We start from the raw sequence: 21,371 nt of genomic DNA, 5'->3' as shown, positions 1-21,371 counted from the left end.
CTTACCCTGGTGATGAGAATCAAGAGTTCACTCTTTTTCAGAACAGCTGACTTTGGTCTATTGACCAAGAGGTACTGTTTGTACTTTTCTGTACATAGACAGAGTTGCTTGAGTATCTTCTTTCCTTGCTGCCTGAGAGGACCCAGTATCATGACTGAGATGTGGGCTGTCAGACCTACTGGTTGGAGCAGGAGTCGGGAGTTAGGCCGAGTCAGGAACCAAGCGGTTAGAGTTTGAAATGGGTCAATGGGCAGACCAAGAGTAAGGAAGCAGGCAGGGTCAGATTACTGGGAGATCAGAAGACTGAGTCAGGCCAGATGGTGAACCAAGAGTCAGGCGTTAGGAGGCAGGCAGGGTCAGGTTACCAGGAGACCAGGGTTGGGCGGCAGGTTATAGACAGCAATCCAACAGTGAAGCTGGGGACAAACCAGGGTCAGAAGCTGGAGTCTAGGGTCTATCACAAGAAAGATGTGAAGCAGAGACAGGCAGGATCTGTGTTGTTGCTCAGACAGTTCCCTTTCACGACTTCTTGGTTTAAGTACTGATACCAACCAATCAGTGGGCTGTGAGGGACTGCCACTCAGGCCCTGCTGGGCAGCACTTCCTGCTCACCCCAGCCCCTCAGAGTCCTCCCACGGGACCCCTAAGCTTCCCACTGGGATGTGGTAGTGTCACTCCAGGGTCCCAGGTTCCAGCTCTGCAAGTTCTAACACACCCAATGTAGCAGTGTATCCCCTGTGACAGTCTATACTATTATGTTCACCACTTTTACAAGACTGACATATTTTGTACAAAAGTATGCTTTGTGAGGTGGCATAATCTGCTGAAATGGCATAACCTGACAAACATTATGGTTCTGGTAAAATATGTGTATGATTGTTACTTAAATATACTGTAATTCTGGGTAACACCCACAAACCAGTTTTTCGGAGACAAAGCCACGCGAGCACCCCAGCTAGGTTTTAAAGAACTATCACCAGCTTAAGCAGCAATTCTTCAGCAATGGGAAAGTGTAAACAAAAAATTTACATTTCATCACAGAGATGGTTCAACCCTCACATCTGCCAGAGACTACTTGTCACCTGCATCCCAGTTGGGGTTAATCCATAAAGAGGGGAGGGTGGTACAAGAGAGAGACAGTGCCCTCCATTCCACCTCTCCTCTTCCCATCTCTTTGCTCATTACATCAACAACTCTCAAAGGGGGAGTGGTCCCAGGCTGAAAAGAGACTCAGCCTGTGAAATTTACAAGAGTTTGGTGAGACAAAACCTTTGCTTTTAAATTCACTTAAGCTCACTTAAGTTCATGTATTAACTTGCATCATCACTTGTAATCACTTAAAAACTATCTTTCTGCAAACTCCATTTGGAATAACAAGGCTGGTGCATATATCATTTTCCTTTGATGAAATGAGAGACTTTCTATGAGTTTGCATTGTTCAGTAGAGTACTGGACAATACAAGACACACATTTCTGGGTGTCGCCCTGTATGTAATTCATGAGTGACTGGTCAGAGTGCTCATGTATTTAGCAGAGAACGAATTTGCAGTCTGAAGACTCTGTGAACAGGCCAGTAGTGGTGTTCTGACAGTGTAAAAGGCTGGAGTGTAAAAGAATTAAGGGGACACAGCTGTTCAATGGTCCAGATTGTACCCTGTGTAACGTCACACTTCCATTTAGCTGAAACCCTATTATCTGAACTTCTGCATTATCTGAATCCCTTCCTTGTCTCCTGTGTATCTCATACTTGGGGACAAAGTATTTGGATAATGCAGAGGTTCAGCTAATAGAGCAGAGATCCCTGGCCAGGATTGAGAGGAGGAGGAGTCCCTGGGCATGGGGGAAGCCCCTCGGATGCTGAATGGCTCCTGCTGCAGAACAGGGAGCCCTCTGCAGCCCTGCTGTCACGGGAGGCAAATAATTAGCCCCCAGCTGTGGGGGTAGACTACCCACTGCTGAAAGGCTCCTGCCTTCTTCATTATCCAAACTCCCAATTATTCGAATCAAATCTGTGTCTCCAGTGCTACTTGGGTAATTGGAAGTATACTGTAATCACTGATTTCTCATTGGCTTCAAATGCTCCCTCTCATGTGGAAAACATACCTTTACCTCTGTCAGGGGACTCTTCCTCCTGTATAATGGCTTCTTCGAAGGAGGAATGAAGCAGATGAAAAATTCTGTTTGAGGTTTTTGTTTGTGGGATAACTACCCATTGTTTTAACCTGCTCATTCTCCTTTTCTGGTTGGATTTCAATGGATGCAAACACCTTCCTCTTCTTAGGGAAAGAATCTGTCCTATTTTTCTGGCTTGGGGCTCTGAAGCTGAGAGTTTTTCTTAGAGGGAAGAGATGGAACTTGTAGAAGATGAGGATCTGGAGTGCTTTTTCAGTCTCTCTCTCTTTTTAAAACACCCTTTTGGTTTTGTTGTGCTATCAATAGGTAAGCCATCTGTCTTTTGGAAAAAAGAGTGAGAAAGGATGACAGACTGCTCACCAAGTGACTCAATTTACCACTTAGGAATCTGGGATGGAATTCTAGAGGTTTGCTCTGAAGATCTGGACTGAACCAGAGAGCTTGAGAGGAGTTTTGCTACTTAGCCTTTTATATTTATCCCAAATTTGTTGAACTAATTATTCATTAGAAACAGTTCATCCAGTTCCTTGCATGAGTGTATGTGAGAAAAACCCAGAGGCAGCTGATCTCAATGTTATATCACACCCATCAAGGGACACTGCATGTATTATTATTTATATTATAGCAGTTCTTAGAAAGCCCATTAGAGATCGGTTCCCATTGTACAAATATTTAGAGAGAATCATTGACCTAAAATGCTCACAATCTAAACAGACAAGGCAGGCAAAGGAAGTATTATGATTTTACAGATAGGGAACTGGGGCACAAAGAGATTAATTACCTTGCTCATGATCTCAAAGGAAGTCAATGACAGATCTGGGAAATGGACCTTGATCTCTTGAATCCTTATCCCATACCATAATCACTTAAGAGACCATCTCCAATACTTCACAGGTGAGGTTGCCAAAGTTCAGACTAAGTGACAAATGGTTTCATGTATTTGACTACGTGTGACCACATGGATAGTTCCAAATGCAGAGACTGTTACCCCTTCCTAACAAAGGGTGATGGAATCGGGTGTCGAGCTGAAGCATTCAAGTCTAAATCATCAGAAGTTTAGTTTTGAGTATTTCTAAATAAACTTGGAAGAAATGCCTAAGAAGGCTGACAGGACACCAAAGAACTCATTCCAGGACTTGATAGCTCATGGCAACATTTGGGTGCAGTTTCCATGGCAAGCCAAGTCATAGTCTACCTTGAGACACTGCAAACATCAATCCAGTCCATCTGTGAAAGATATCTCATACTGTGGGCACAACTTAAAGACACTGTTTCTCAGCCATTTTGTAAAAATGAAAACAAACAACATGAAAGCAGTAAAACACAACATACATACAGTAAGTCTGAGAGAGTATCTAGCTCAGTAGATCAAGGCAGCATAATTAGAAACTTAAAACCTTGCAGCTGATACATCAGCGAGGATACAATTCCAGAAATAACTTGACAAAAATATTGTCAGAGGGAAAGATACTGAAGATACCAAATGAAGCTAGAGGGATCCATTGCAAGATGGTGACAGTAGTTTAAAGGAGCGCCTCTGTCATCTGTGATGAAAAAGGCACTAGTAATGAGAGACAGTAGAGGCACCTGTCATGTCCTCAGCAAAAGGCAGACATGCACTACCTAGTGACAAGACAGTTTAATGGCTTTAGAACTTGGAAGCTATGGGAGTTCCTTCCAGTCACATATTCAGGAACATACCTTTAGGAGAATCCCTGCATTATTATAGACATACTAAAAAACTAAGCCTAGAAGAATGTTAAAGATGCAAGATGGAGTACTCAGAAGTCAAGAATTCTCAAAGTTAAGTCTTCCCTCACAACCTCAATGCTAAACGTTTGTATGTATATTTTACAATGTAGTGTTTAATTATATAATCACATACTACATTTTCTGCAGGACCTCTGTCTCATTCAGTGTGCAGGCTGGATGGTGTTCAGAGAATGAGGCAACCACTAATATATATTTGTTTTTAGCCTTGTTGATCCACACGTGGCGTTTTCGGTTCATTCACTACACACCATCAAACTTTTGAAGTTAATGATTCAGGGATTTTATGGGCAAGCATCTCCCATGCTCCGGCCTTTGGTCAGCAACTACCAGTCCTACTCACTCACTCATATGGCATCATTACCACCTGGAAAGGAGGTAGCACTGATATTGGAACAGATACTGCAGCACTCCTTCCACTTAGGTGGTGCTAAGTAGAGGGAAGAACATTCAGTGCTAGCCCCTCTAGTCTCCCTCTCACACACTCTTTCCAGTGCAGCAACTGATGGAAGGACCTGTGGAACTCAGAGGAGCCTGGAGAAGAGAAGAGAAGAGAAGAAATGGAGGGACATTCTCCTCCTCAGACACACTCTTTTAAATTAATATACCTTTCCTACTTTCTAACTAAAAAACCTGACAAGGATATGCCCATGTATTGAAACTGGTTTCTCGGATATCATTTATTACTATTATTTACATTAGATTAGCATCTAGTGATTGAAGCCCTAGTGTGTTAGGTGCTGTATAGACAGAGACAGTTCCACTTTCAAAGAGAATAACTGTCTTATCTATTGAGACGCTCAGAGATGTGTAACAGGTGGTTTGCCCTTTAAGGGCCAAGGGCCAGTCAGCCCGGTTTTCAGACCCAGCTGGGAATGGGGCAGGTGATTGCTGTGAAGAGCTCAGTGGAGGAGGAGAGCCGCAGGAAGGAAGTTGGCTCCTGTGACTGGCCCTAGAGCAGGGGAAGAGAAGCAAGGGGAAAGATTTATGAGCTTCTTCAGCCTGATTTGGTCAGAGGAATAACTTTGTGTTACTTTGGGAGTTTTATTTCTGAAGAATAAAACTGTGTCCTAAAGGAAGAGCCAGAACAGACTCTGGGCATGGGATTAATCCTTCCTGGGGGAGATAGGCCAGTAGACTTCTAGGGTGGGAGGAAGGAAATATTATTTTCATTTGACAAATGGAGAAGTGAGACATCATGATTAAGTGACTTGCCCAAGGTTGCACAGGAAGTCTGCAGCAGATCTGGGAACTGAACCTAGATATCCTTTGTCCATTGTCTTAGACTCAAGACCATCTTCTCTCTCAGGTCCTATCATGGCCATAGAAGTTTTCCAGGGCTATGGAGAATCCTTTAGCCCAGCCAGTTTTGAAGCATCAGTTTACAATGATATATAACATCAGCCCCAAATAGTAATTTCATGTGGAAATTATGAGAGAGTTAAGAGTGCTGATTTAATGACTCTTTTAGAATTAATTTGATCAAAGATCATATTTGCAAATGCATATTCAGGGAATTCTTGAAATTATGAATTAGTGACCTGGCATCAGGACACCTGCACAAGTTCATTAAAGATGATAGTGTAGTCACAGTGTTCAGAACTTAGTTCTGTCTTGATCTCTGTGTCATTTTAGCCCTCACAGGATTCTATGCTAAACAGTTCTTGTTCATTCAAAAGGATTGGCAGGGCAACAAAAAGTTTAAACAAACAGTTCACTGTATTTAGCACATATTTCCATCTGCAACAGTGCAGTTTTTTTTCTCAGAGACTCCCTGCCTGAACAGTTTCTGACCAACTTACTCCCTGCCAGTCTAACTCTCACCAACTGGCTCTAATTGCCACACTCTTTGAGACCCTTCTCCCTTGCTCCATCCATGATATCACTGTCCAGTTCCTGCTGGACTGTAAATTTCTTATTAGATATTTAGAAACAATAGTTTTCCTTGGGTACAAGGCCAAAAATCCATATAGAAAAGTTACTGCATGAGTTAACTAGTTGCTTTGTTTTGTTTTTTTCCTATATAAAATTGTAATTTAAAAACAATTTTTTTCTTTCAAAATAAGCAAATTTGTATTTTTTCCCATTAGGATTGTACGCCTGCTTATTCCTGTTTAGTTAACAGAAAGGATGGGGGAATAGGCTGATAGTCATAATCAAGTGACATTCATATTGGGAAACCTAATATTCTGGAAATGTTCACACCACTGCATATTCCTAGTTATATATTCCTGTCTTCTTTCTGGGGCAGTCTATCTCTGGCTGAGGGGGAAGAGAGGCCCAGCCACTTATTCTCAACTTGATTTTCCATGGAGGCACTGGGGACAAAACTTAGGCACAATGAGGTACACTAAATAAATTAATCCTGAAAGACACATAATGCTCACACCACAGTACATTTCACTCCATCCATGAATTTTCCTTCTGCTCTTTTAGATGACAAACATTTCTATATTCATGCACATTGCTTTTCTTCCTTTAAAAATATATATTTTTAATCCACAAATTAAAATCCATCCAGGTGCAGTTAAAATGTTTTTTATTAATAATACAGATTTACAAGTAAATGTATTGTTTCTGAAAGGTATGTGACCAATAGCCCTGGTGACTGAAGTGCAGTAGTTACTCACACAACAGGTACGGACATAGGCAGCAGCAGTGCAAGCTCCCATGAAGTCACTCTGCCAATATGCCTCAATCCTGTTCTGGAAGAACCCTGGAGTTCAGTCTCCAGGCTAATTTAATCTTTGGCCTCTCTGCTGAGACAAAATAGTAGAATGGGTAGTATACCTGCACTCTGAATCTGCAATTAAAAATGGACCTGTAATAGTAAATACAAGTACAAACACTTGTTACGCATGGTCAGGACAGTCACTAATTTTGTACATGAGTAAGGACTTTTTTTTTTTTAAATAGGATAATTAAATTGCACAAAACAGCAAAATCTATGTTTATATGAAGTCAGAAAGAAGGCTTTAAACCTTTTTTTTTTTTGGTGGGGAAGGTAAATGAGTCTATTCCCCAGCAAAGGCAGGGTACAGTCCCCTAGGTATCCATGTATCAAATTATAGGGCCCCCACCAATGTAGCATGTGAGCACCTCCCAGGTAACTTACTAACTTGATCCCAAAGTCACCTCCGTGAGGTATTATGTTCTTCTCTACACAATTACCACCTTCCAAGGTGAAATTTTAATTTAGTAATTTTTATGCCCGAATTTTCTATCTAGTGTTTTTTTTGTTAATGGATTTTAAAGGAAGTATATTAAATTGGGCTGTGGCTGAAATCTGTCCATATCACGTTGTCTGTTTTCTTTTTTAGGGGAGAGGGAAGTGTCAACTTTTTATTTATTGATTTTGAAACAGTTTGCTACACAAAAATTGGCAAATTCTGAGTAGAGCCAATACAAGAAACAAAATTAAAATTAGATTTAATGTTTAGCTTTTGATCCACATCTAAATTTGTTCTATACTTGTTTTTTCTTTAATTTTAACCTTCAGATTCAGTCTGAATATCTTGGATTTGCATACTAGTTTTGGGAAAATTACAATGATTTTTACCCTTAAATTACCAATATCTACTCTCTATCATAACTCCAGATTAACAAAATTTCTTGTCTTGGATAAAACTTTCCTGCATTTAAAAATAAATAAAATAAAACAAAAGTTTATACACTCTTTATATTTATCTTTCTTACAAACTTGATCTAATAAAATGCATTTAAATAGTAAAATAAAAATTTGGTGACAAATCCTGTTCATGTGCCACCTCAGCCACATTGCACGTGTGCTAAGAAGAATAAAAAAGTAAATAATAATAAAATTAAATGCTGGCTAAATTGACCAAACAGTGATAGGTTAGGTTTAAGGCATTTAAGACAGATTAGTTAAAGTCATGCAAACTACAGGCAAATTAAAATCTAACAAGATCTTTATTACACTCTGTTAAAAAGCTTTAACTTTTCACTGCACCATCAACTAATAAATTTATGAATTAATAGAAAATACAGTGTAGCCTCTCAACTTGCAATCTTGGCATCAATTTCTGCATAATGCAAAAGTTTTACACTAGATGGACATGTTGCTCCAAAAGAAATTTCTAATTGATTTGAAACCTTAGTTTCTCACCTCATATAAACTACAAAATGTAATACAAGATCTGCATCAATGCAGAGGAAAGGAGTAGTAATTATTTTTAATACATTCACCATTTGTCCTACATAATACTCTTGTCATCTTTTACTTTTAGAGTAGGTACCTGACCTTTTGTTGTACCCGACTACAAAAAGAAATTACTTTCTATATAGTGGAAATATTTGAATATCATGGCCTGGCTTCCTCCTATAGTATTTATTTTTAATTCTGCCAACTACCAACCATTGATCTGAGGGAGCAAGATCAGGATCATTGACCTCTGGTACATATGTCTTAGTGTCTCTCAGTGCTACAGTCTTTTGAAGAAGTGCCATCCTCCATCTTGATAAGCTCTGCTGGGTCACTCATAAAGCAGCATTTTTATTAATCTTAGATTCAGCCTCATGTCTCCATTTCCTGTTTGAAATAAGATATCACTTATACAGTCAGTTATACAGTATACAGTAGGAGAGGAACAGAGAAGCATTTTAAATTCACTGCGGCAGTCCAGTGACTACTTCAAATTCAGCTTTTGAAAAGAAGTATAAAAGACAAATCTTCACATCAGGCTTTATAACAAGGTGTTCCACAAACGAATATAGAAAAGGTCTTAATGAGCATTGAAATAACAACCCTCTTTTTTTTCCTGAATAGAAGAAGCTCTATGTAAAGCTACCTCATTATCCACCTTCAAATCCTGCCTCAAAACTCTCCTTTGCCATGATGCCTACAAAAAACTTGACAACGGTTAGGCTGTTGGTTGCTGAGACCACTGCCTATCATGCTGACCAATATTGTCTCATTTACTAGTACTCCGCCATCTGTCTATATCCATCTGTTGTCTCTTGTCTTATGCACTGCAAGTCCCTTGGGGCAGAGAACATCTTTTTGTTCCATGTTTGTACATCACCTAGCAGAGTGGAGTCATAGACCCCGTAGGCATGAGGATAATATAAATAAAATAAAAACAAAGTAGAGGAGATTTGATCTTTTGCTCATGAATGAATGGAGCCTTCAAGCATAGAAAAAGAAAAACTACAAAACTGAGACTTGTCCTCATTTTGGAGACACTATACTCCTACCAGTTAAAACCATTTTTGCAGAAAGTCCTTTTTTTTTTTTTGGTGAAAAACATTTCATCCCAAATTGTTGAACACAGAACAGTTAGCATGCTATTTGAAATTTCTCTGACTCCTCACCACACAGTGGGGAGAATCCTGAGGTGATGTATCAGGTGATGTAAATTACATCTTGGTAACGGAGTATAAATCAATCTAAATTACAATAGTCTGAAAGAAGCAGTAAGTTAAAGAGTGTATTCATGCATCTGTGTTGTTTTAACACACTTTGAAGGGGAAAAGAAAAGTTACTCTCTTAGACTCAAATCTGAATTTGGCCTAATGTGTTAATAGTAAGGATAAGAGCTGACAAGATGCAAGTGGAACACGTAAACACAGCAAAAAAAAGAATAAAAATGTAATACTTAATAATGCCCTCGGTAATCACTTGACTATTCCTAGCTATATTCAGTCAGAAAGAAGAGATACTTAATATTTGAGAACACAAAGAAAGGTTCTGGCCAGAAAGAAAGGGTCACATGGTTGGGTATGGGGCAGGAAGAGTGAGAAAGAGAGAGAGAGATGCATGACACTCTGGCTCCACTTTAAAATTACTCTAAATAGTTCTTTCTTCCAGTTTTTTTCAGCTTGAACCTCAGAATTATCTCGATCTGAAAGTGATTATAGTTGAATGAATGTAGCCGGTGACTAATGAAGGGGATTGGCAAACATATTCAGATAAAATAAGACTGAGCCTGAACTTTGCTCAAATCAAACCTAATTTTGGTCTGGCAGTTCAACTAACTTGGTATGTTTTACTGTACTTTCTGAATCTAGTTGGGATGAGATGTCAAAGTGCTGAATAATATGAAAAATATTCATTAATAAAGCTATAAAAAGAAGGGTGAATCAAATAAAAACAATAATGGAACTAATATTAAAGTAGTTGGATGGCAAAATGTACAGGGATTAAAAACCCTGTAGGTCTTTTAATGGCTAAATGAAATACTGTGACCCCAGCATTCTCTAAAATCTTTTAAAAAACCCACACTGCTATTTTCAGAATGATATCTTGATTACAAAGAAGTATTAATGCTACTTTAGATGTTTTTTGTCATATGTAGAACCTAATCCAGCATCCATTAAAGTCAATGGAAAGACTCCCATACATTTCAGTGGAGCTCCGTTAGACCATCAATGCATGTTATTCTTGCATTGTATATTTGTTGTAACAACCAGGCAAAGTACTAACAAACTTCAACAGGACTTTATTTTTAAAGTGGAAACCTCTTTACCAAGCTGCTGCTGTACCCTCGGTAGCTCTCACTCAGCCGCCTCAACTCTCCCCCGCCCCGCCTTCCTGTTTCCTGTCCTTTCAGACCCCCAACAGCCAGTGCTCCCAGTTCTAATAATTACAAGCAGCATCTAAACACCACATTCCCTCCTCTCTTAAGAAACTCTCCCAATTAAAATAAACATTGTTGTTCTAACCACAGGAACAAATATGAAACAAGACACTATACTGTTGGCAGAAATATTACACTGAAAACACTGTAGATACTACATAACATAGTCTCTAGTCCAGACAGGTGGTCATCTGGGTCTGACAGGCTGTCTCACAAGCCCCGGTTCCAGTGCAACGTCTTCTTGTGTTGATACTACTGTGAAGTTATCCAATGTAGACTGGGTGTTGGCATAATCTCCTCTTGGTGCATAGGCAGGTGCAAGATAAGCATTCCATACCCGCCCATCAGAAAGTCGATAGGCGTAAGGTCCCTTCTTCTCTATGATTTTAAGAGGAGCTGTGAATTTATGGTCCCCTTTGCGTAAAATTCCAGGTTTTCGTATTCTAACAAAGGAACCACACTCAAACTTTGGTTCCTTAGCACCCCGCCGCTTGTCTGTGAAAGCCTTATACTTTGCTTTGTTCTGTTCAACTGTTTTTCTCACACCATCCTTGGCTGGGGCATCAGGTCATGCCTTTAACAATCCAGCAATGTTCAGTTTAGTATTCATCTGTTTCCCATGCAGTAACTCTGCAGGTGATATTTGCGTTGTGGCATGTTGTGTAGCCCGGTATGCTTGCAAGAAATCAGTAGTGAAGGCTATCCACAATTGCCCTTCCAGTTTAGCGGTTTGCAAACTCTCTTTCAAACTTCTGTTAAACTGTTTGATTTCCCCATTGGCTTGAGGGTAATATAGGGATGACCTTCTGTGTAAAATGTTCCCCTCTGATAGAAAAGTTTCAAACTCCAGGGAAGTAAATTGACTACCATTATCTGAAACCGGTTCTTTGGGGTTACCTTCCCTGCTAAAAACTGAAGAGAGGAACTTACTTACTGTAGCAGAAGAGATTTGCGATGTAAACGCTACCCCAGGCCATTTACTGAAATAGTCTATTAAAGTGATGGCATAATGGCACTCACTTGGAGCAGTATCAAAGGGTCCTACAATGTCAATCACCACTTTTTCCCATGCAGATTCAGGAAGAGGAAAAGGCTATAATGGAGGGATACATGTCACTGATGTCTTATCATGCATTTGGCAAGTGACACAGGATTTTATAAGTGCTTCAGTTTGAGAGTCCATCCCTGGCCACCAATACAGATCCCGTAGTCGTCGTATGGTTCTGACAATTCCTTGATGAGTATCGTGTGCCAGGTGTATGAGTTTTGCCTGTAATTCTTCTGGCACAAGTAGCCAGTGTGTACCTCGTAGCACACAGCCATCAAGCAAAGAAAGTTCATCCCGAACTCTAAAATAAGGCAGCAAAACTGGGTCAAGGATTTTAGGGTTACTGGGCCATCTCTTTGTCAGAAATTCCTGTAGTTTTCGTTAAATTGGACACTCTGAACAAGCAGCTTGAAATTGTTCTCTTGTAACTGCAATAAGAGTGCTTGTAATAAACGCAACTACTACATCCTCATCCTCCGATGGACCATCTGGTGAAGGCAAAGGCAGGCGAGAAAGGCAATCAGCTACCACATTTTGGTTTCCAGGCCTATATTCCAATTCATAATTGAAAGAGAATAGTCTTGCAGATGATAACCTGCTCTTCCCAGTCCTTTCGTGGTGAGCAACGTTGTCAAAGGGCTGTGGTCTGTGCGCAACTTGAACGTGTGGCTCCACAGGTAAGTTCTCCATTTTTCCGTAGCCCAGACACAAGCAAATGCTTCTTTTTCGACTGTAGAATATTTTCTCTCAGCATTACTTAGCATCCTTGAAACAAATGCAACAGTCCTCTCTGTGTTGTCCTCATGAAGTGTGTGAGGACAGCCCCAAGTCCATAATCAGAAGCATCAGTAGTGGGCAATGCAGGACTGAACAGTGCAAGTACTGGACTACGCACAATCAAGTCTTTCACCGTTTCGAAACTAGCTTGTGCATCTGTTGTCCACACTGAGGTTGAACTTCTCTGTAGTAATTCTCATAATGGTTCAATGACAGAAGCATAATTGGGAATGAATTTTGCATACCAGGAGGTAAGACCCAAGAAGGAACGTAAGGTTTGCAAATCTGTTGGAGGAAGAGCATCTGAAATTGCCAGGATATGATCTGGAACAGGTTTTAGTCCAGCCTGTGAAATTGTATGTCCCAGAAAGGAGAGTTCAGTTTGTCTAAATTTGCATTTGGACCTATTGAGCTTGAGGCCTGCTTTGCTGATGCAGTTTAGTACAGACTGCAGGTTATTGTCATGTTCCTCAGAACTATTTCCAAACACGATAATATCATCCAGATAGCACTGAACTCCATGTTGATTCTTCAGAATCAATTACATCATTTTTTGGAAGGCACCTGGGGCAGATGCAAGACCGTATGGAACACGTTTAAAATGAAATAGTCCCTCATATATAATAAATTCTGTGAGGTCTCCGCTATCTTCATGCAACATAACCTGGTAGTACGCGCTCTGCAAATTAAGAGTAGAAAACATCTTTGCTCCACAGAGTTCTGCAAATACTTCTTCTGTGTGAGGAAGAGGATGGCTGTCAATCACAATAGCTTTATTTGGCTCCCTTAAGTCCACACAAAGGCGAATGCCTCCACCCTTCTTCTGTGTCACTACTATAGGTGAAACCCATTCCGAGGAGTTAATCTCTTCAATAATGTCCTTTTGAACAAGTTTTCCAAGTTCCTCTGAAACAGCTTCCCTGACTGAAAATGGTAAGCGCCCGTAACTTCTGTTGTACAGGCTTTACATTATTCTGCATTTTAACTTTATGCAGAAACCCACAAGCACAGCCGAGTTTCTCCTCAACCTGGTGTTGGGTCCCAGCTGAAACTGGTGTGTGTACCGCAAGAGTGCTTTGTTGAGGAAGATCAATTTGTCCATTAACTACCCTGAGATTTAAAGCAGCCAATAAATCTCTGCCAATGATAGGAGTGCCTTTGTGGACAATGTAGAATTCTGCAGTTACACAGCAATCACCTAAAGTAACTATTCCTGGCAGGCAGCCATGTACTGGAATATGGTTTTTCAAATAGCACACCAAGTGAAGTTTGAGTTCAGTAAGAGGCACATCTTTAAAGTAATGTAAATAGATGGAATCAGGTAGTATTGATACTGCTGAGCCAGTGTCCAACATTAGCTGAATAGAGTGTGATTGCCTGAGGGTATGGCAGAAACGTTTACAGTGCACTTTATTGTTTCTGGAATATGTGCAGTAGTGATTTTGTCCATGCTCAGCACAGTAACATCTGGTATTGTAACTGCATGCACCTGTTGATTGAACTGGCTGCTGCGACACACTTTAGCAAAATGCCCCATCTTTTTGCATTGATTGCACTGAGCTACATTTGCCGGACATCCTGTGTAGCTTGCAAGGTGCTGTGGGGATCCACAGTGAAGACATGCTTTTACTGTATTTTGAATTTGCTGATTCGATAGTTTTCCATTAGTTTTCCTCTTGTAATCATTTGTCTGCAGCGATAGTGAACTTTTCTGCAAAGGAGTCACAGCCTGGACTGTGCCTCCTGTATCCATGCTCATTATTTTGGCTTCAGCTGTAGCTGACTCAATCTGAGTAGCAATGGTTATTGCTTTTTCTAGCGGAAGTTGTGGTTCTAGAAGTAAGCGTTCTCTTACATGAAGCATGCTTGTTTTCTCAATGAGCTGGTCTCTAATCATCTCATCTGCCATATTCCCAAAGTCACAAGTTACAATCAGACTCCTCAGGGAAGCAATATACTGCATTATAGTCTCCCCTGTTTTCTGCTAATGCTGGCGAAATCTGTAGCGATTAGCTACTACATTCACTTTTGGCACAAAAATGTTCTTTAATGCAGTGAGTGCAGTCTCGTATTTATCATCTGCAAGGGGAAAAGTATAAAATATACGCTGCCCTTCTGCTCCAAGGCAGTGGATTAGCAGAGCACGCTTTCTTACTTCAGAAATCTCTGTAGCACTGATTGCAAGGAGATACGTCTCAAACATCTGGATCCTGGCAGTAAAAGCAATTGGAGGCTCACCTGGGCTTTGCAGAAATGGTGCAGGTGGGTTCAGAGGCAGAAGATCCATCCTCGTTGCCAAAGTGTTGTAACAACCAGGCAAGGCACTAACAAACTTCAACAGGACTTTATTTTTAAAGTGGAAACCTCTTTACCAAGCTGCTGTTGCACCCTCAGTAGCTCTCACTCAGCCTCCTCAACTTCCCCCTCTCTTCCTGTTTCCTGTCCTTTCAGACCCCCATCAGCCAGTGCTCCCACTTCTAATAATTACAAGCAGCATCTAAACACCACAGTATTGACAGCTGTCCCCTGAAGAAAGCTGAAGACATTGTCTATGAAGGATCATTTTTACACATAATAGGCCAAAGTCTGCACTAAATTATACTATTCTACTCAATTGTGTTATGATGGATTTACACTAGAATGATTTTCAGAACAGAACTGAATTATCAATCAATATTTTAAATCAAGAAATCATTTTAAATAAGCAGGAATCTTTGGCTGTATAAAACAGCAGCGATGCTGCTAGAATTAGTATTACTTTATTCCATTTATTATGGCTGGCCAAAGTTTCAAAAGAGCTCAGCATCCACAACTGGGGCCAGATTTCAAAAGAACTCAGCTCCCATTACGTATCTAAAAGAAGTGGCCACGTTTTCAAGAATGCACCTAGCGACTCCCATTGAGAACAACATAAGGACCGAGAACTATGGGAGCTACTGAATACGTAATTATAATGCTAATGAGAAAATTCAATTGGTTAGCTACCTTTGTACTGAAATCATATACTGGTTTTATTTTAAGGTTGTGTCGTACTGTGTTCTTCTAAATATTAGGTTACAAAAGTGGTTAATTTTTAGCAAAAAAAAAATCACCTTCTGTAACTTGAAAGAACCAATATTCAATAATAAACACAGGGAAGAATGCTGTGATTAACACCCAGTCATCTCTGTGGCATCTCATTAACTCCCGTACTTCACTCCCTATTTTTTCTTCCCAGGCCAGCTTTCCCACCCCATGTGAAGTGCTTCTCAGAGTGGCACTGCTGGCTTACATTTTGCAATTATGCCTGGCATTTTAACATTTCTTGAAGAAAACAGTCACTTTAACAACATTTTAAACTAGAACTGGTTTAAAAAGGGGGATATCTACAATATTTCTTTTGAACATTTCTCCACATATTTTCAAAATATTAAAACTTTTAACAGTTCTGTGGTTGATCAGAAAACAAGCCATAATGAAAAATTTCTCACAAATATTATCAGTATTTTTTCAAACTCTGAAATTTCACATTAATCAAAATTTTAGCCAGCTCTATGTTGAATATGATTATAGAATAGTATTTTCATTATTCTCCACATAAACAAATACAAATAATGAAAACATGGCCTCATTCAGCCATGGCCCTACATTTATTGTTTCATTTGCTTTTAATTCATTTGTTTTAGGAAGGACTTGCCTGGTGCTCAGGTCCTACAGTATAAACACAGAACTGAATAGTGGTTAAGGGAGATCTAGGTTCAATTCCCTGTTCTGCCCCAGACTTCATGTGTGAACTTTGACAGATAACTTAGTCTCTCTGTGCCTCTGCCTCCCATCTGTAAAGTGGAGATAACATTTCCCTATATCACTGGGGTGTTGGTGGGGGAGAAAGTGTGAGGTGCTCAGATACTATGATAACGGGAGGCCATATAAGAACCACAGATATTTTTCTTGCCCTTCATTTCTAATTATTTATTTAAGCTTTCTTTCTACTGCACACCATGGCATAGGTTTTCTTCCCTTATTCAGCTTTTTGCCTTCACTCTAATTTTTCTGTGTTGTCGTCTCTCTCCTTCCCCATATTGTTTCAGTTTCTCTTCTACTTTGTTTTAGTCTTGTCCTCTCTCGCACCTTCCATTGTGTTCCTTTCTCCCTTCTCTTCCTGAATGTCTCCTTCCGACTCACTCACTAATCCTCTTTTCCAATCCACAATTTTTCTCCTTCCACTCCCAAATGAATTCCTCTAATTCTTTTCCCAAGGCTTCTTCCATTCACATTGCCACTCTCACTGCATCCACACCTGCCTCAGCCATTCCCCCATGCTTTCACGCACACACAGTCATACTTTCTTTCACAAACAGATAGCACCAATGCTTTTTTCCCTCCCTCTCGTACATACACATGACCACATTTATTTTATCTCCTCCTACAAAATAACACCCTGTCATACTTTCACACCCTCACCACACACACATTCACATTCTTACTTCTGTGTTCCTATTTCCTTCTCCCTCATCCCGTCTCATTATTTGTTACAATCTAATTTAAAACCAGATGCAGAGGATGTAAGCTCTTGTAGAGGACTGGGATGTAGGCGGTCAGACCTAGTCATCACTGCAGTGGTGGTCACACATAGTGATTGGAGCAGGAGTCAGGAACCAGCAACTGGAGCTGGAGCCAGGGTCAAAGCCAGAGTCAGAAATAGCGGCGTGGGGAGTAGAAGCAAGGATCTGGAACACCTAGCTGCTTAGATAACCTCCTGTGCCTCCTTCTGGCTTTAACAGTAAGTCTGAGCCAATTGGAGAGGTTGGATGTCTCCTCCAACCAGGAGCTACATGGGCAGTGCCTCTGGTGAGCTAGGATCCACCAGCCCACACAATGGAACCCGAACTTGACTGGAGCCTCTAGGCATGAACACAATAATGTATTATAAAACAGTAATGCTAATCACATTCACAAACTGTCAAGGGGAATTTTACAGTAGTTGCTGTGAGTAACTGTTTTTTAATCTAGATAAGAATTTTCAATGAAGAAAATAATTTAAATATTCAGAACCCCATTTGTTTCTCACACCCCACATTTCATATTATTTAAATAAATATATGGCCTAGAGTAATTATCATTTAAGAATACTTCCACCATGAAAAAATGACTCTAAAAATGGCATTGTGGGGTTGCTGTGTCTCTCATCAATCAACACTTGTAAAAAAGACCCTGATCCTCAGCTACATTATGATTGCTTTGCACTGCTCTTCCTGTACACACAGCCCTATGCAATCACATCTGGGTCCTAGAGGATAACCCCAATGTCATTCTCCAGCAGCCAGTGGAGCAAGTTCCAATGTTACCTGCCTTCACTGTGGCCAGTAGAAAGGGGACATGCCCAGACTTCTCTCTCCCTCTACAACTCCCAGCTACTTTATTGATTCTTCAGGCTGCTCTAACTTCTGCTGTGTGAGTGGGCTAATGTACAGTCATCCCAGGAGCTGAGAACCACAGCCAAGGATGAGGACCAAGGAATTTGTACGCCAAATTCTGCCTTCAGACAACGCATCTTCACGGTCTTCAAATTAAGCCCTCAGTCACAGCTGTGCAATTCTCTTAGCCTTCAGTAAAGCTACATGGTGTAACTGAAGAAAGAATTAGTAGATAATAGGGCTTCACAGGTGTAAATAAGGACGGAATTTGACCAGAAGAATCTTTATAGCTAATAGTAATGTGCAACAATGAACTCAGCTTCACTTTCCGATCCCAGAGTGAGTTTGCAGTGCTGGCAGTTAGAAAAAAAGAAAACAACAATATGTTGTTATAATATGATAAAAATAACCTGGCAGTCATTGAGAGTTGATAAACATGGAGACCCACAATGCCATTTTAAATCGGTAATTTTTTAAGGTAGAACCACACTTAAAGTGCATGGTGTCAAATACTCTCCCTCTGACAATTCAGTGTGCATTTGAGGAAACTTGTCAGATGTGCAAGCTTGGGTGAGAAAGAAGAGGTTACTTACCTGTAACCAGAGGTCCTTTGAGATGTGTGGTCCCTATCTGTATTCCATCAGGTTACACATGCGCACCATGCATCCAGAGTTGAAGAATTTGAAAGTACTGTCTGTTGGCGCGCAAATGCACCCTAGTTCGCCTTGTGCTTGTGTGTGAGGTGATAAAGGGCGGAGCAGACCAACTGCTTCTTAAATTCCTTTTCTACCACGAATTGACCAATCTGCATCACAGAAAAGGGCTGGTGAGAGTGGAATACAGATAGAGACCAGATACCTCAAAGAACTTCCAGTTACAGGTAAGTAACCTCCTTTTCTTCAAGTGATGGTCCCTATTGTACTCCACTGACAATGGCTGACGAAGAGTACCTAAGTAGGAGGAGGGTTGAGGATGAGGATGGAATGGTTGCGCGTAGAACTGCTGTTCCAAAGGAGGCATTCACTGCTGAGTTCTGCACTAAGGTGTAGTGTGCTGCAATGGTCTATTCCTGGAATTGCCTGAAGTCATCTGGTTGGTGGTGATGCAGCCACCATGTTGTCAGGAAAGGAAGAGGGGAACCTTGCTGCTTCTGGCAGAACCGCTGGAATCAGGCTAAAAAATTCTTCTTCCACCATTGGGTCTGTATTTCTGGTGGAAGGATCCCTGAATGGGGAAGCAAGTGACGGTTCCATTGTGGATCGGGTAGGTTTCAAGAGGGAGTATTGCCCAGGGACCCCAATATGGTCAATAGGTTGCATCCAATGGAGGTTATGGGGGTCCCCACAGCATAAGGTATCATCAGCTCGGTGGTGGTTGCGGCAGTAACTGTTGCCACGGATGTGGTGGTTTCTGTGGTGCATAAGGTTTCTGTGGTGCATAAGGTTGGTAAGCTAAAGGAGGTTCTTCTCCTGGTTCAGAGTTGTTGGAAGAGAAGAAGGCAGATCCAGTTTCTAATGGCAGTACCATCGAAGAGTGTAGCGCACTGGGTGAGGGGCCCTGTTTTGGAGGAATGTCCCTTAGTGGAGATACAATCTCTCCAGAGGTAGAGGGCCCAAAGGAGGTAGGGGGAGTCTGGATCTGGGAAGACAAAGACCTGCTAGGGAGCAGCTATGGTTCTAGAACTTCTCAGCGTGAGCGGCACTCTCACCTTCATAGCCTCATAGCCCCCTAACCTCTGACTGAGTTATTGAAGTCCTCAAATCATGATTTAAAGACTTCCATTTACAGAGAATCCACCATTTACACTAGTTTTCACTTGCAAGTGACCCGTGACACATGCTGCAGAGGAAGGCGGTCATCAGAACCAGTGCTGGGGTCTTCCCAGTGCAGGAGGAGCCCAGATCTTGTGGGATGCCTAGGAATAGCAATACAGACAGGTCAGCACCTGGAACCACTGGGACCATTGTTTTGAGGTCTTTTTTTTCTCATGCTTGTGCATCTTAGACAATACTCTGTCCCCTTGGGCCGAGGTGGTGGAAGGAACGTCCATCTTCTTTGATTTGGATAAAGACTTCGTCCCATGGCGAGCTCCATGAGATGTTTCTGGAGGCAAAGTGCCCAGCCTTCTCAGGTGCAGCTGGGGAAGGATTGACAAATACTGAACCACGCTGCAATCTGAGCTTCTCCCAAGCAGTAAAGGCAGCATTGGACAGGAGGATCAGGGACAGGAGGCGCAGAGTTTGAAGCCCAGAGTCCTGGGCATAGTCCAGTACCTGTCCCTGGGAACAGGGGTAAAGGGGGACTGAAAATCCCATATCTATCTAAAACAAATGAAGCTAAGTAACTATTAAAAACTTTTAAAACTAGAAAAGAAATAAAACTTGTAATCTATTGTAAAAACTCTTTAAAAATACGTAGGACTATTGTTTCTAGAAATGCTTCAGAGCCAGGGACACAGAGTTCCGATTCAGACCTTGCAGCGGTAAGAAGGAACTGACAATGTGTTTTGGTCTGCCCCGCTCTTGACTGCCTCAGATGGAAGCACGAGGCGAGCCAGGGTGCAGGCATAGACCAAGAGGCACTACTTTAAAATTCTCCAATTCCGGACGCATAGTGCATATGCGTAATCCCTCAGTGAACTACAAAAGGGACCACCACTCTAAGAAGAAATGCATGTCAAAAGATGGTGGAAAAAGCAGAAAAAGGAAAGGCACCACTAGCTATGTGTGTTCTCCTTTCCAAAATTCTTAGATGTCTAGTTAAAACTGATAGTTTTTCTAATGTCAACTGTACTTCTTGTAGGAGCACATCACCTCATTTCTCTGATACGGGTAGTGTTACCAAGGTCACATTTTCACAAAAGTAAACTGATCTTGAACATTTTCACATTGAGTAAGTAGTTGATAAGCTATAAAAATATGCTTTCCATTAATATCAGACTTCCATTCTTACAGGATATTGTCTTTTTAGAAAGTCCCCATTTAAGATCCTAGTGACAAAGAACATCTGGTAGTGTTTATTGCCCTTTTCCAAAAATAGTTTAAAGATGGGGCCTACAGGAGACACCATACAAGAAAAGATTGATTCTATTAACTTCCATAATGGGACCCTGGCACAGTTTCTTAAAAGTCCAATGCATACAGACACCATTAAAAAAAAAAAAAAAAGGACAGGTGGAGTGACACATTATCAGAAGTGGATGCAGACTGAGAAGACTATGTTTAGGAAACTGCATCACCCATTTCTCATATATCCAAACTGATTCTCTGAATTGCTCATTGGTGGAGGATATCTCTTCATAACGGAACAGTCTGTAAAGTGTGCATTAAGTACTATATATGTTGCATTGTTCTTTGCTCCAAACAAGGGAATCTCCTTGGCAATGCTTTAAATCCATAATCAAATATATCTCGGGTAAAATTTCACACAGGTGAGTGTAGAAACATTTATGTGATGTTCCTTACGTAGAATGAAATAAACTTAATTTAACATTCATGGTGAATGGAGAGACTGAACAATCGAACATTGTTATGTCATTAGGTCAGCTTTGCTAACTTTTAGACTATCTGCTTATGATATCTCCAACTATTGTCTCCAGGGCCCTTGATTCTACTATGCAGGAAATTATGTCTGCTACACAGTGATTCTTGC

At 40.8% G+C, this 21,371-nt stretch overlaps 1 protein-coding gene across 7 annotated transcripts in view; it reads right to left on the bottom strand.

The window, feature by feature from the left end:
- The window catches only part of DPH6 (diphthamine biosynthesis 6), a 376,392-nt gene that overhangs the window by 142,359 nt on the left and 212,662 nt on the right, over positions 1-21,371 (bottom strand). The window contains exon 13 of one of the 7 annotated variants that reach the window (XM_048854100.2): positions 8,339-8,452. The exons of the other annotated variants lie outside the window; for them this stretch is intronic. Coding sequence (XP_048710057.1) covers positions 8,438-8,452 — 15 coding nt within the window. The 3' untranslated portion in view covers positions 8,339-8,437. Of the gene's footprint in view, positions 1-8,338; positions 8,453-21,371 lie in introns of those variants that run through there. 7 annotated transcript variants of the gene reach the window in all.

This window comes from Caretta caretta, chromosome 6 (assembly GCF_965140235.1).
Source record: "Caretta caretta isolate rCarCar2 chromosome 6, rCarCar1.hap1, whole genome shotgun sequence".
Taxonomy (NCBI): Eukaryota; Metazoa; Chordata; order Testudines; family Cheloniidae; genus Caretta; species Caretta caretta.
Note: the sequence above shows the minus strand (reverse complement) of the source record. Positions and strands in the feature narration are given on the sequence as shown.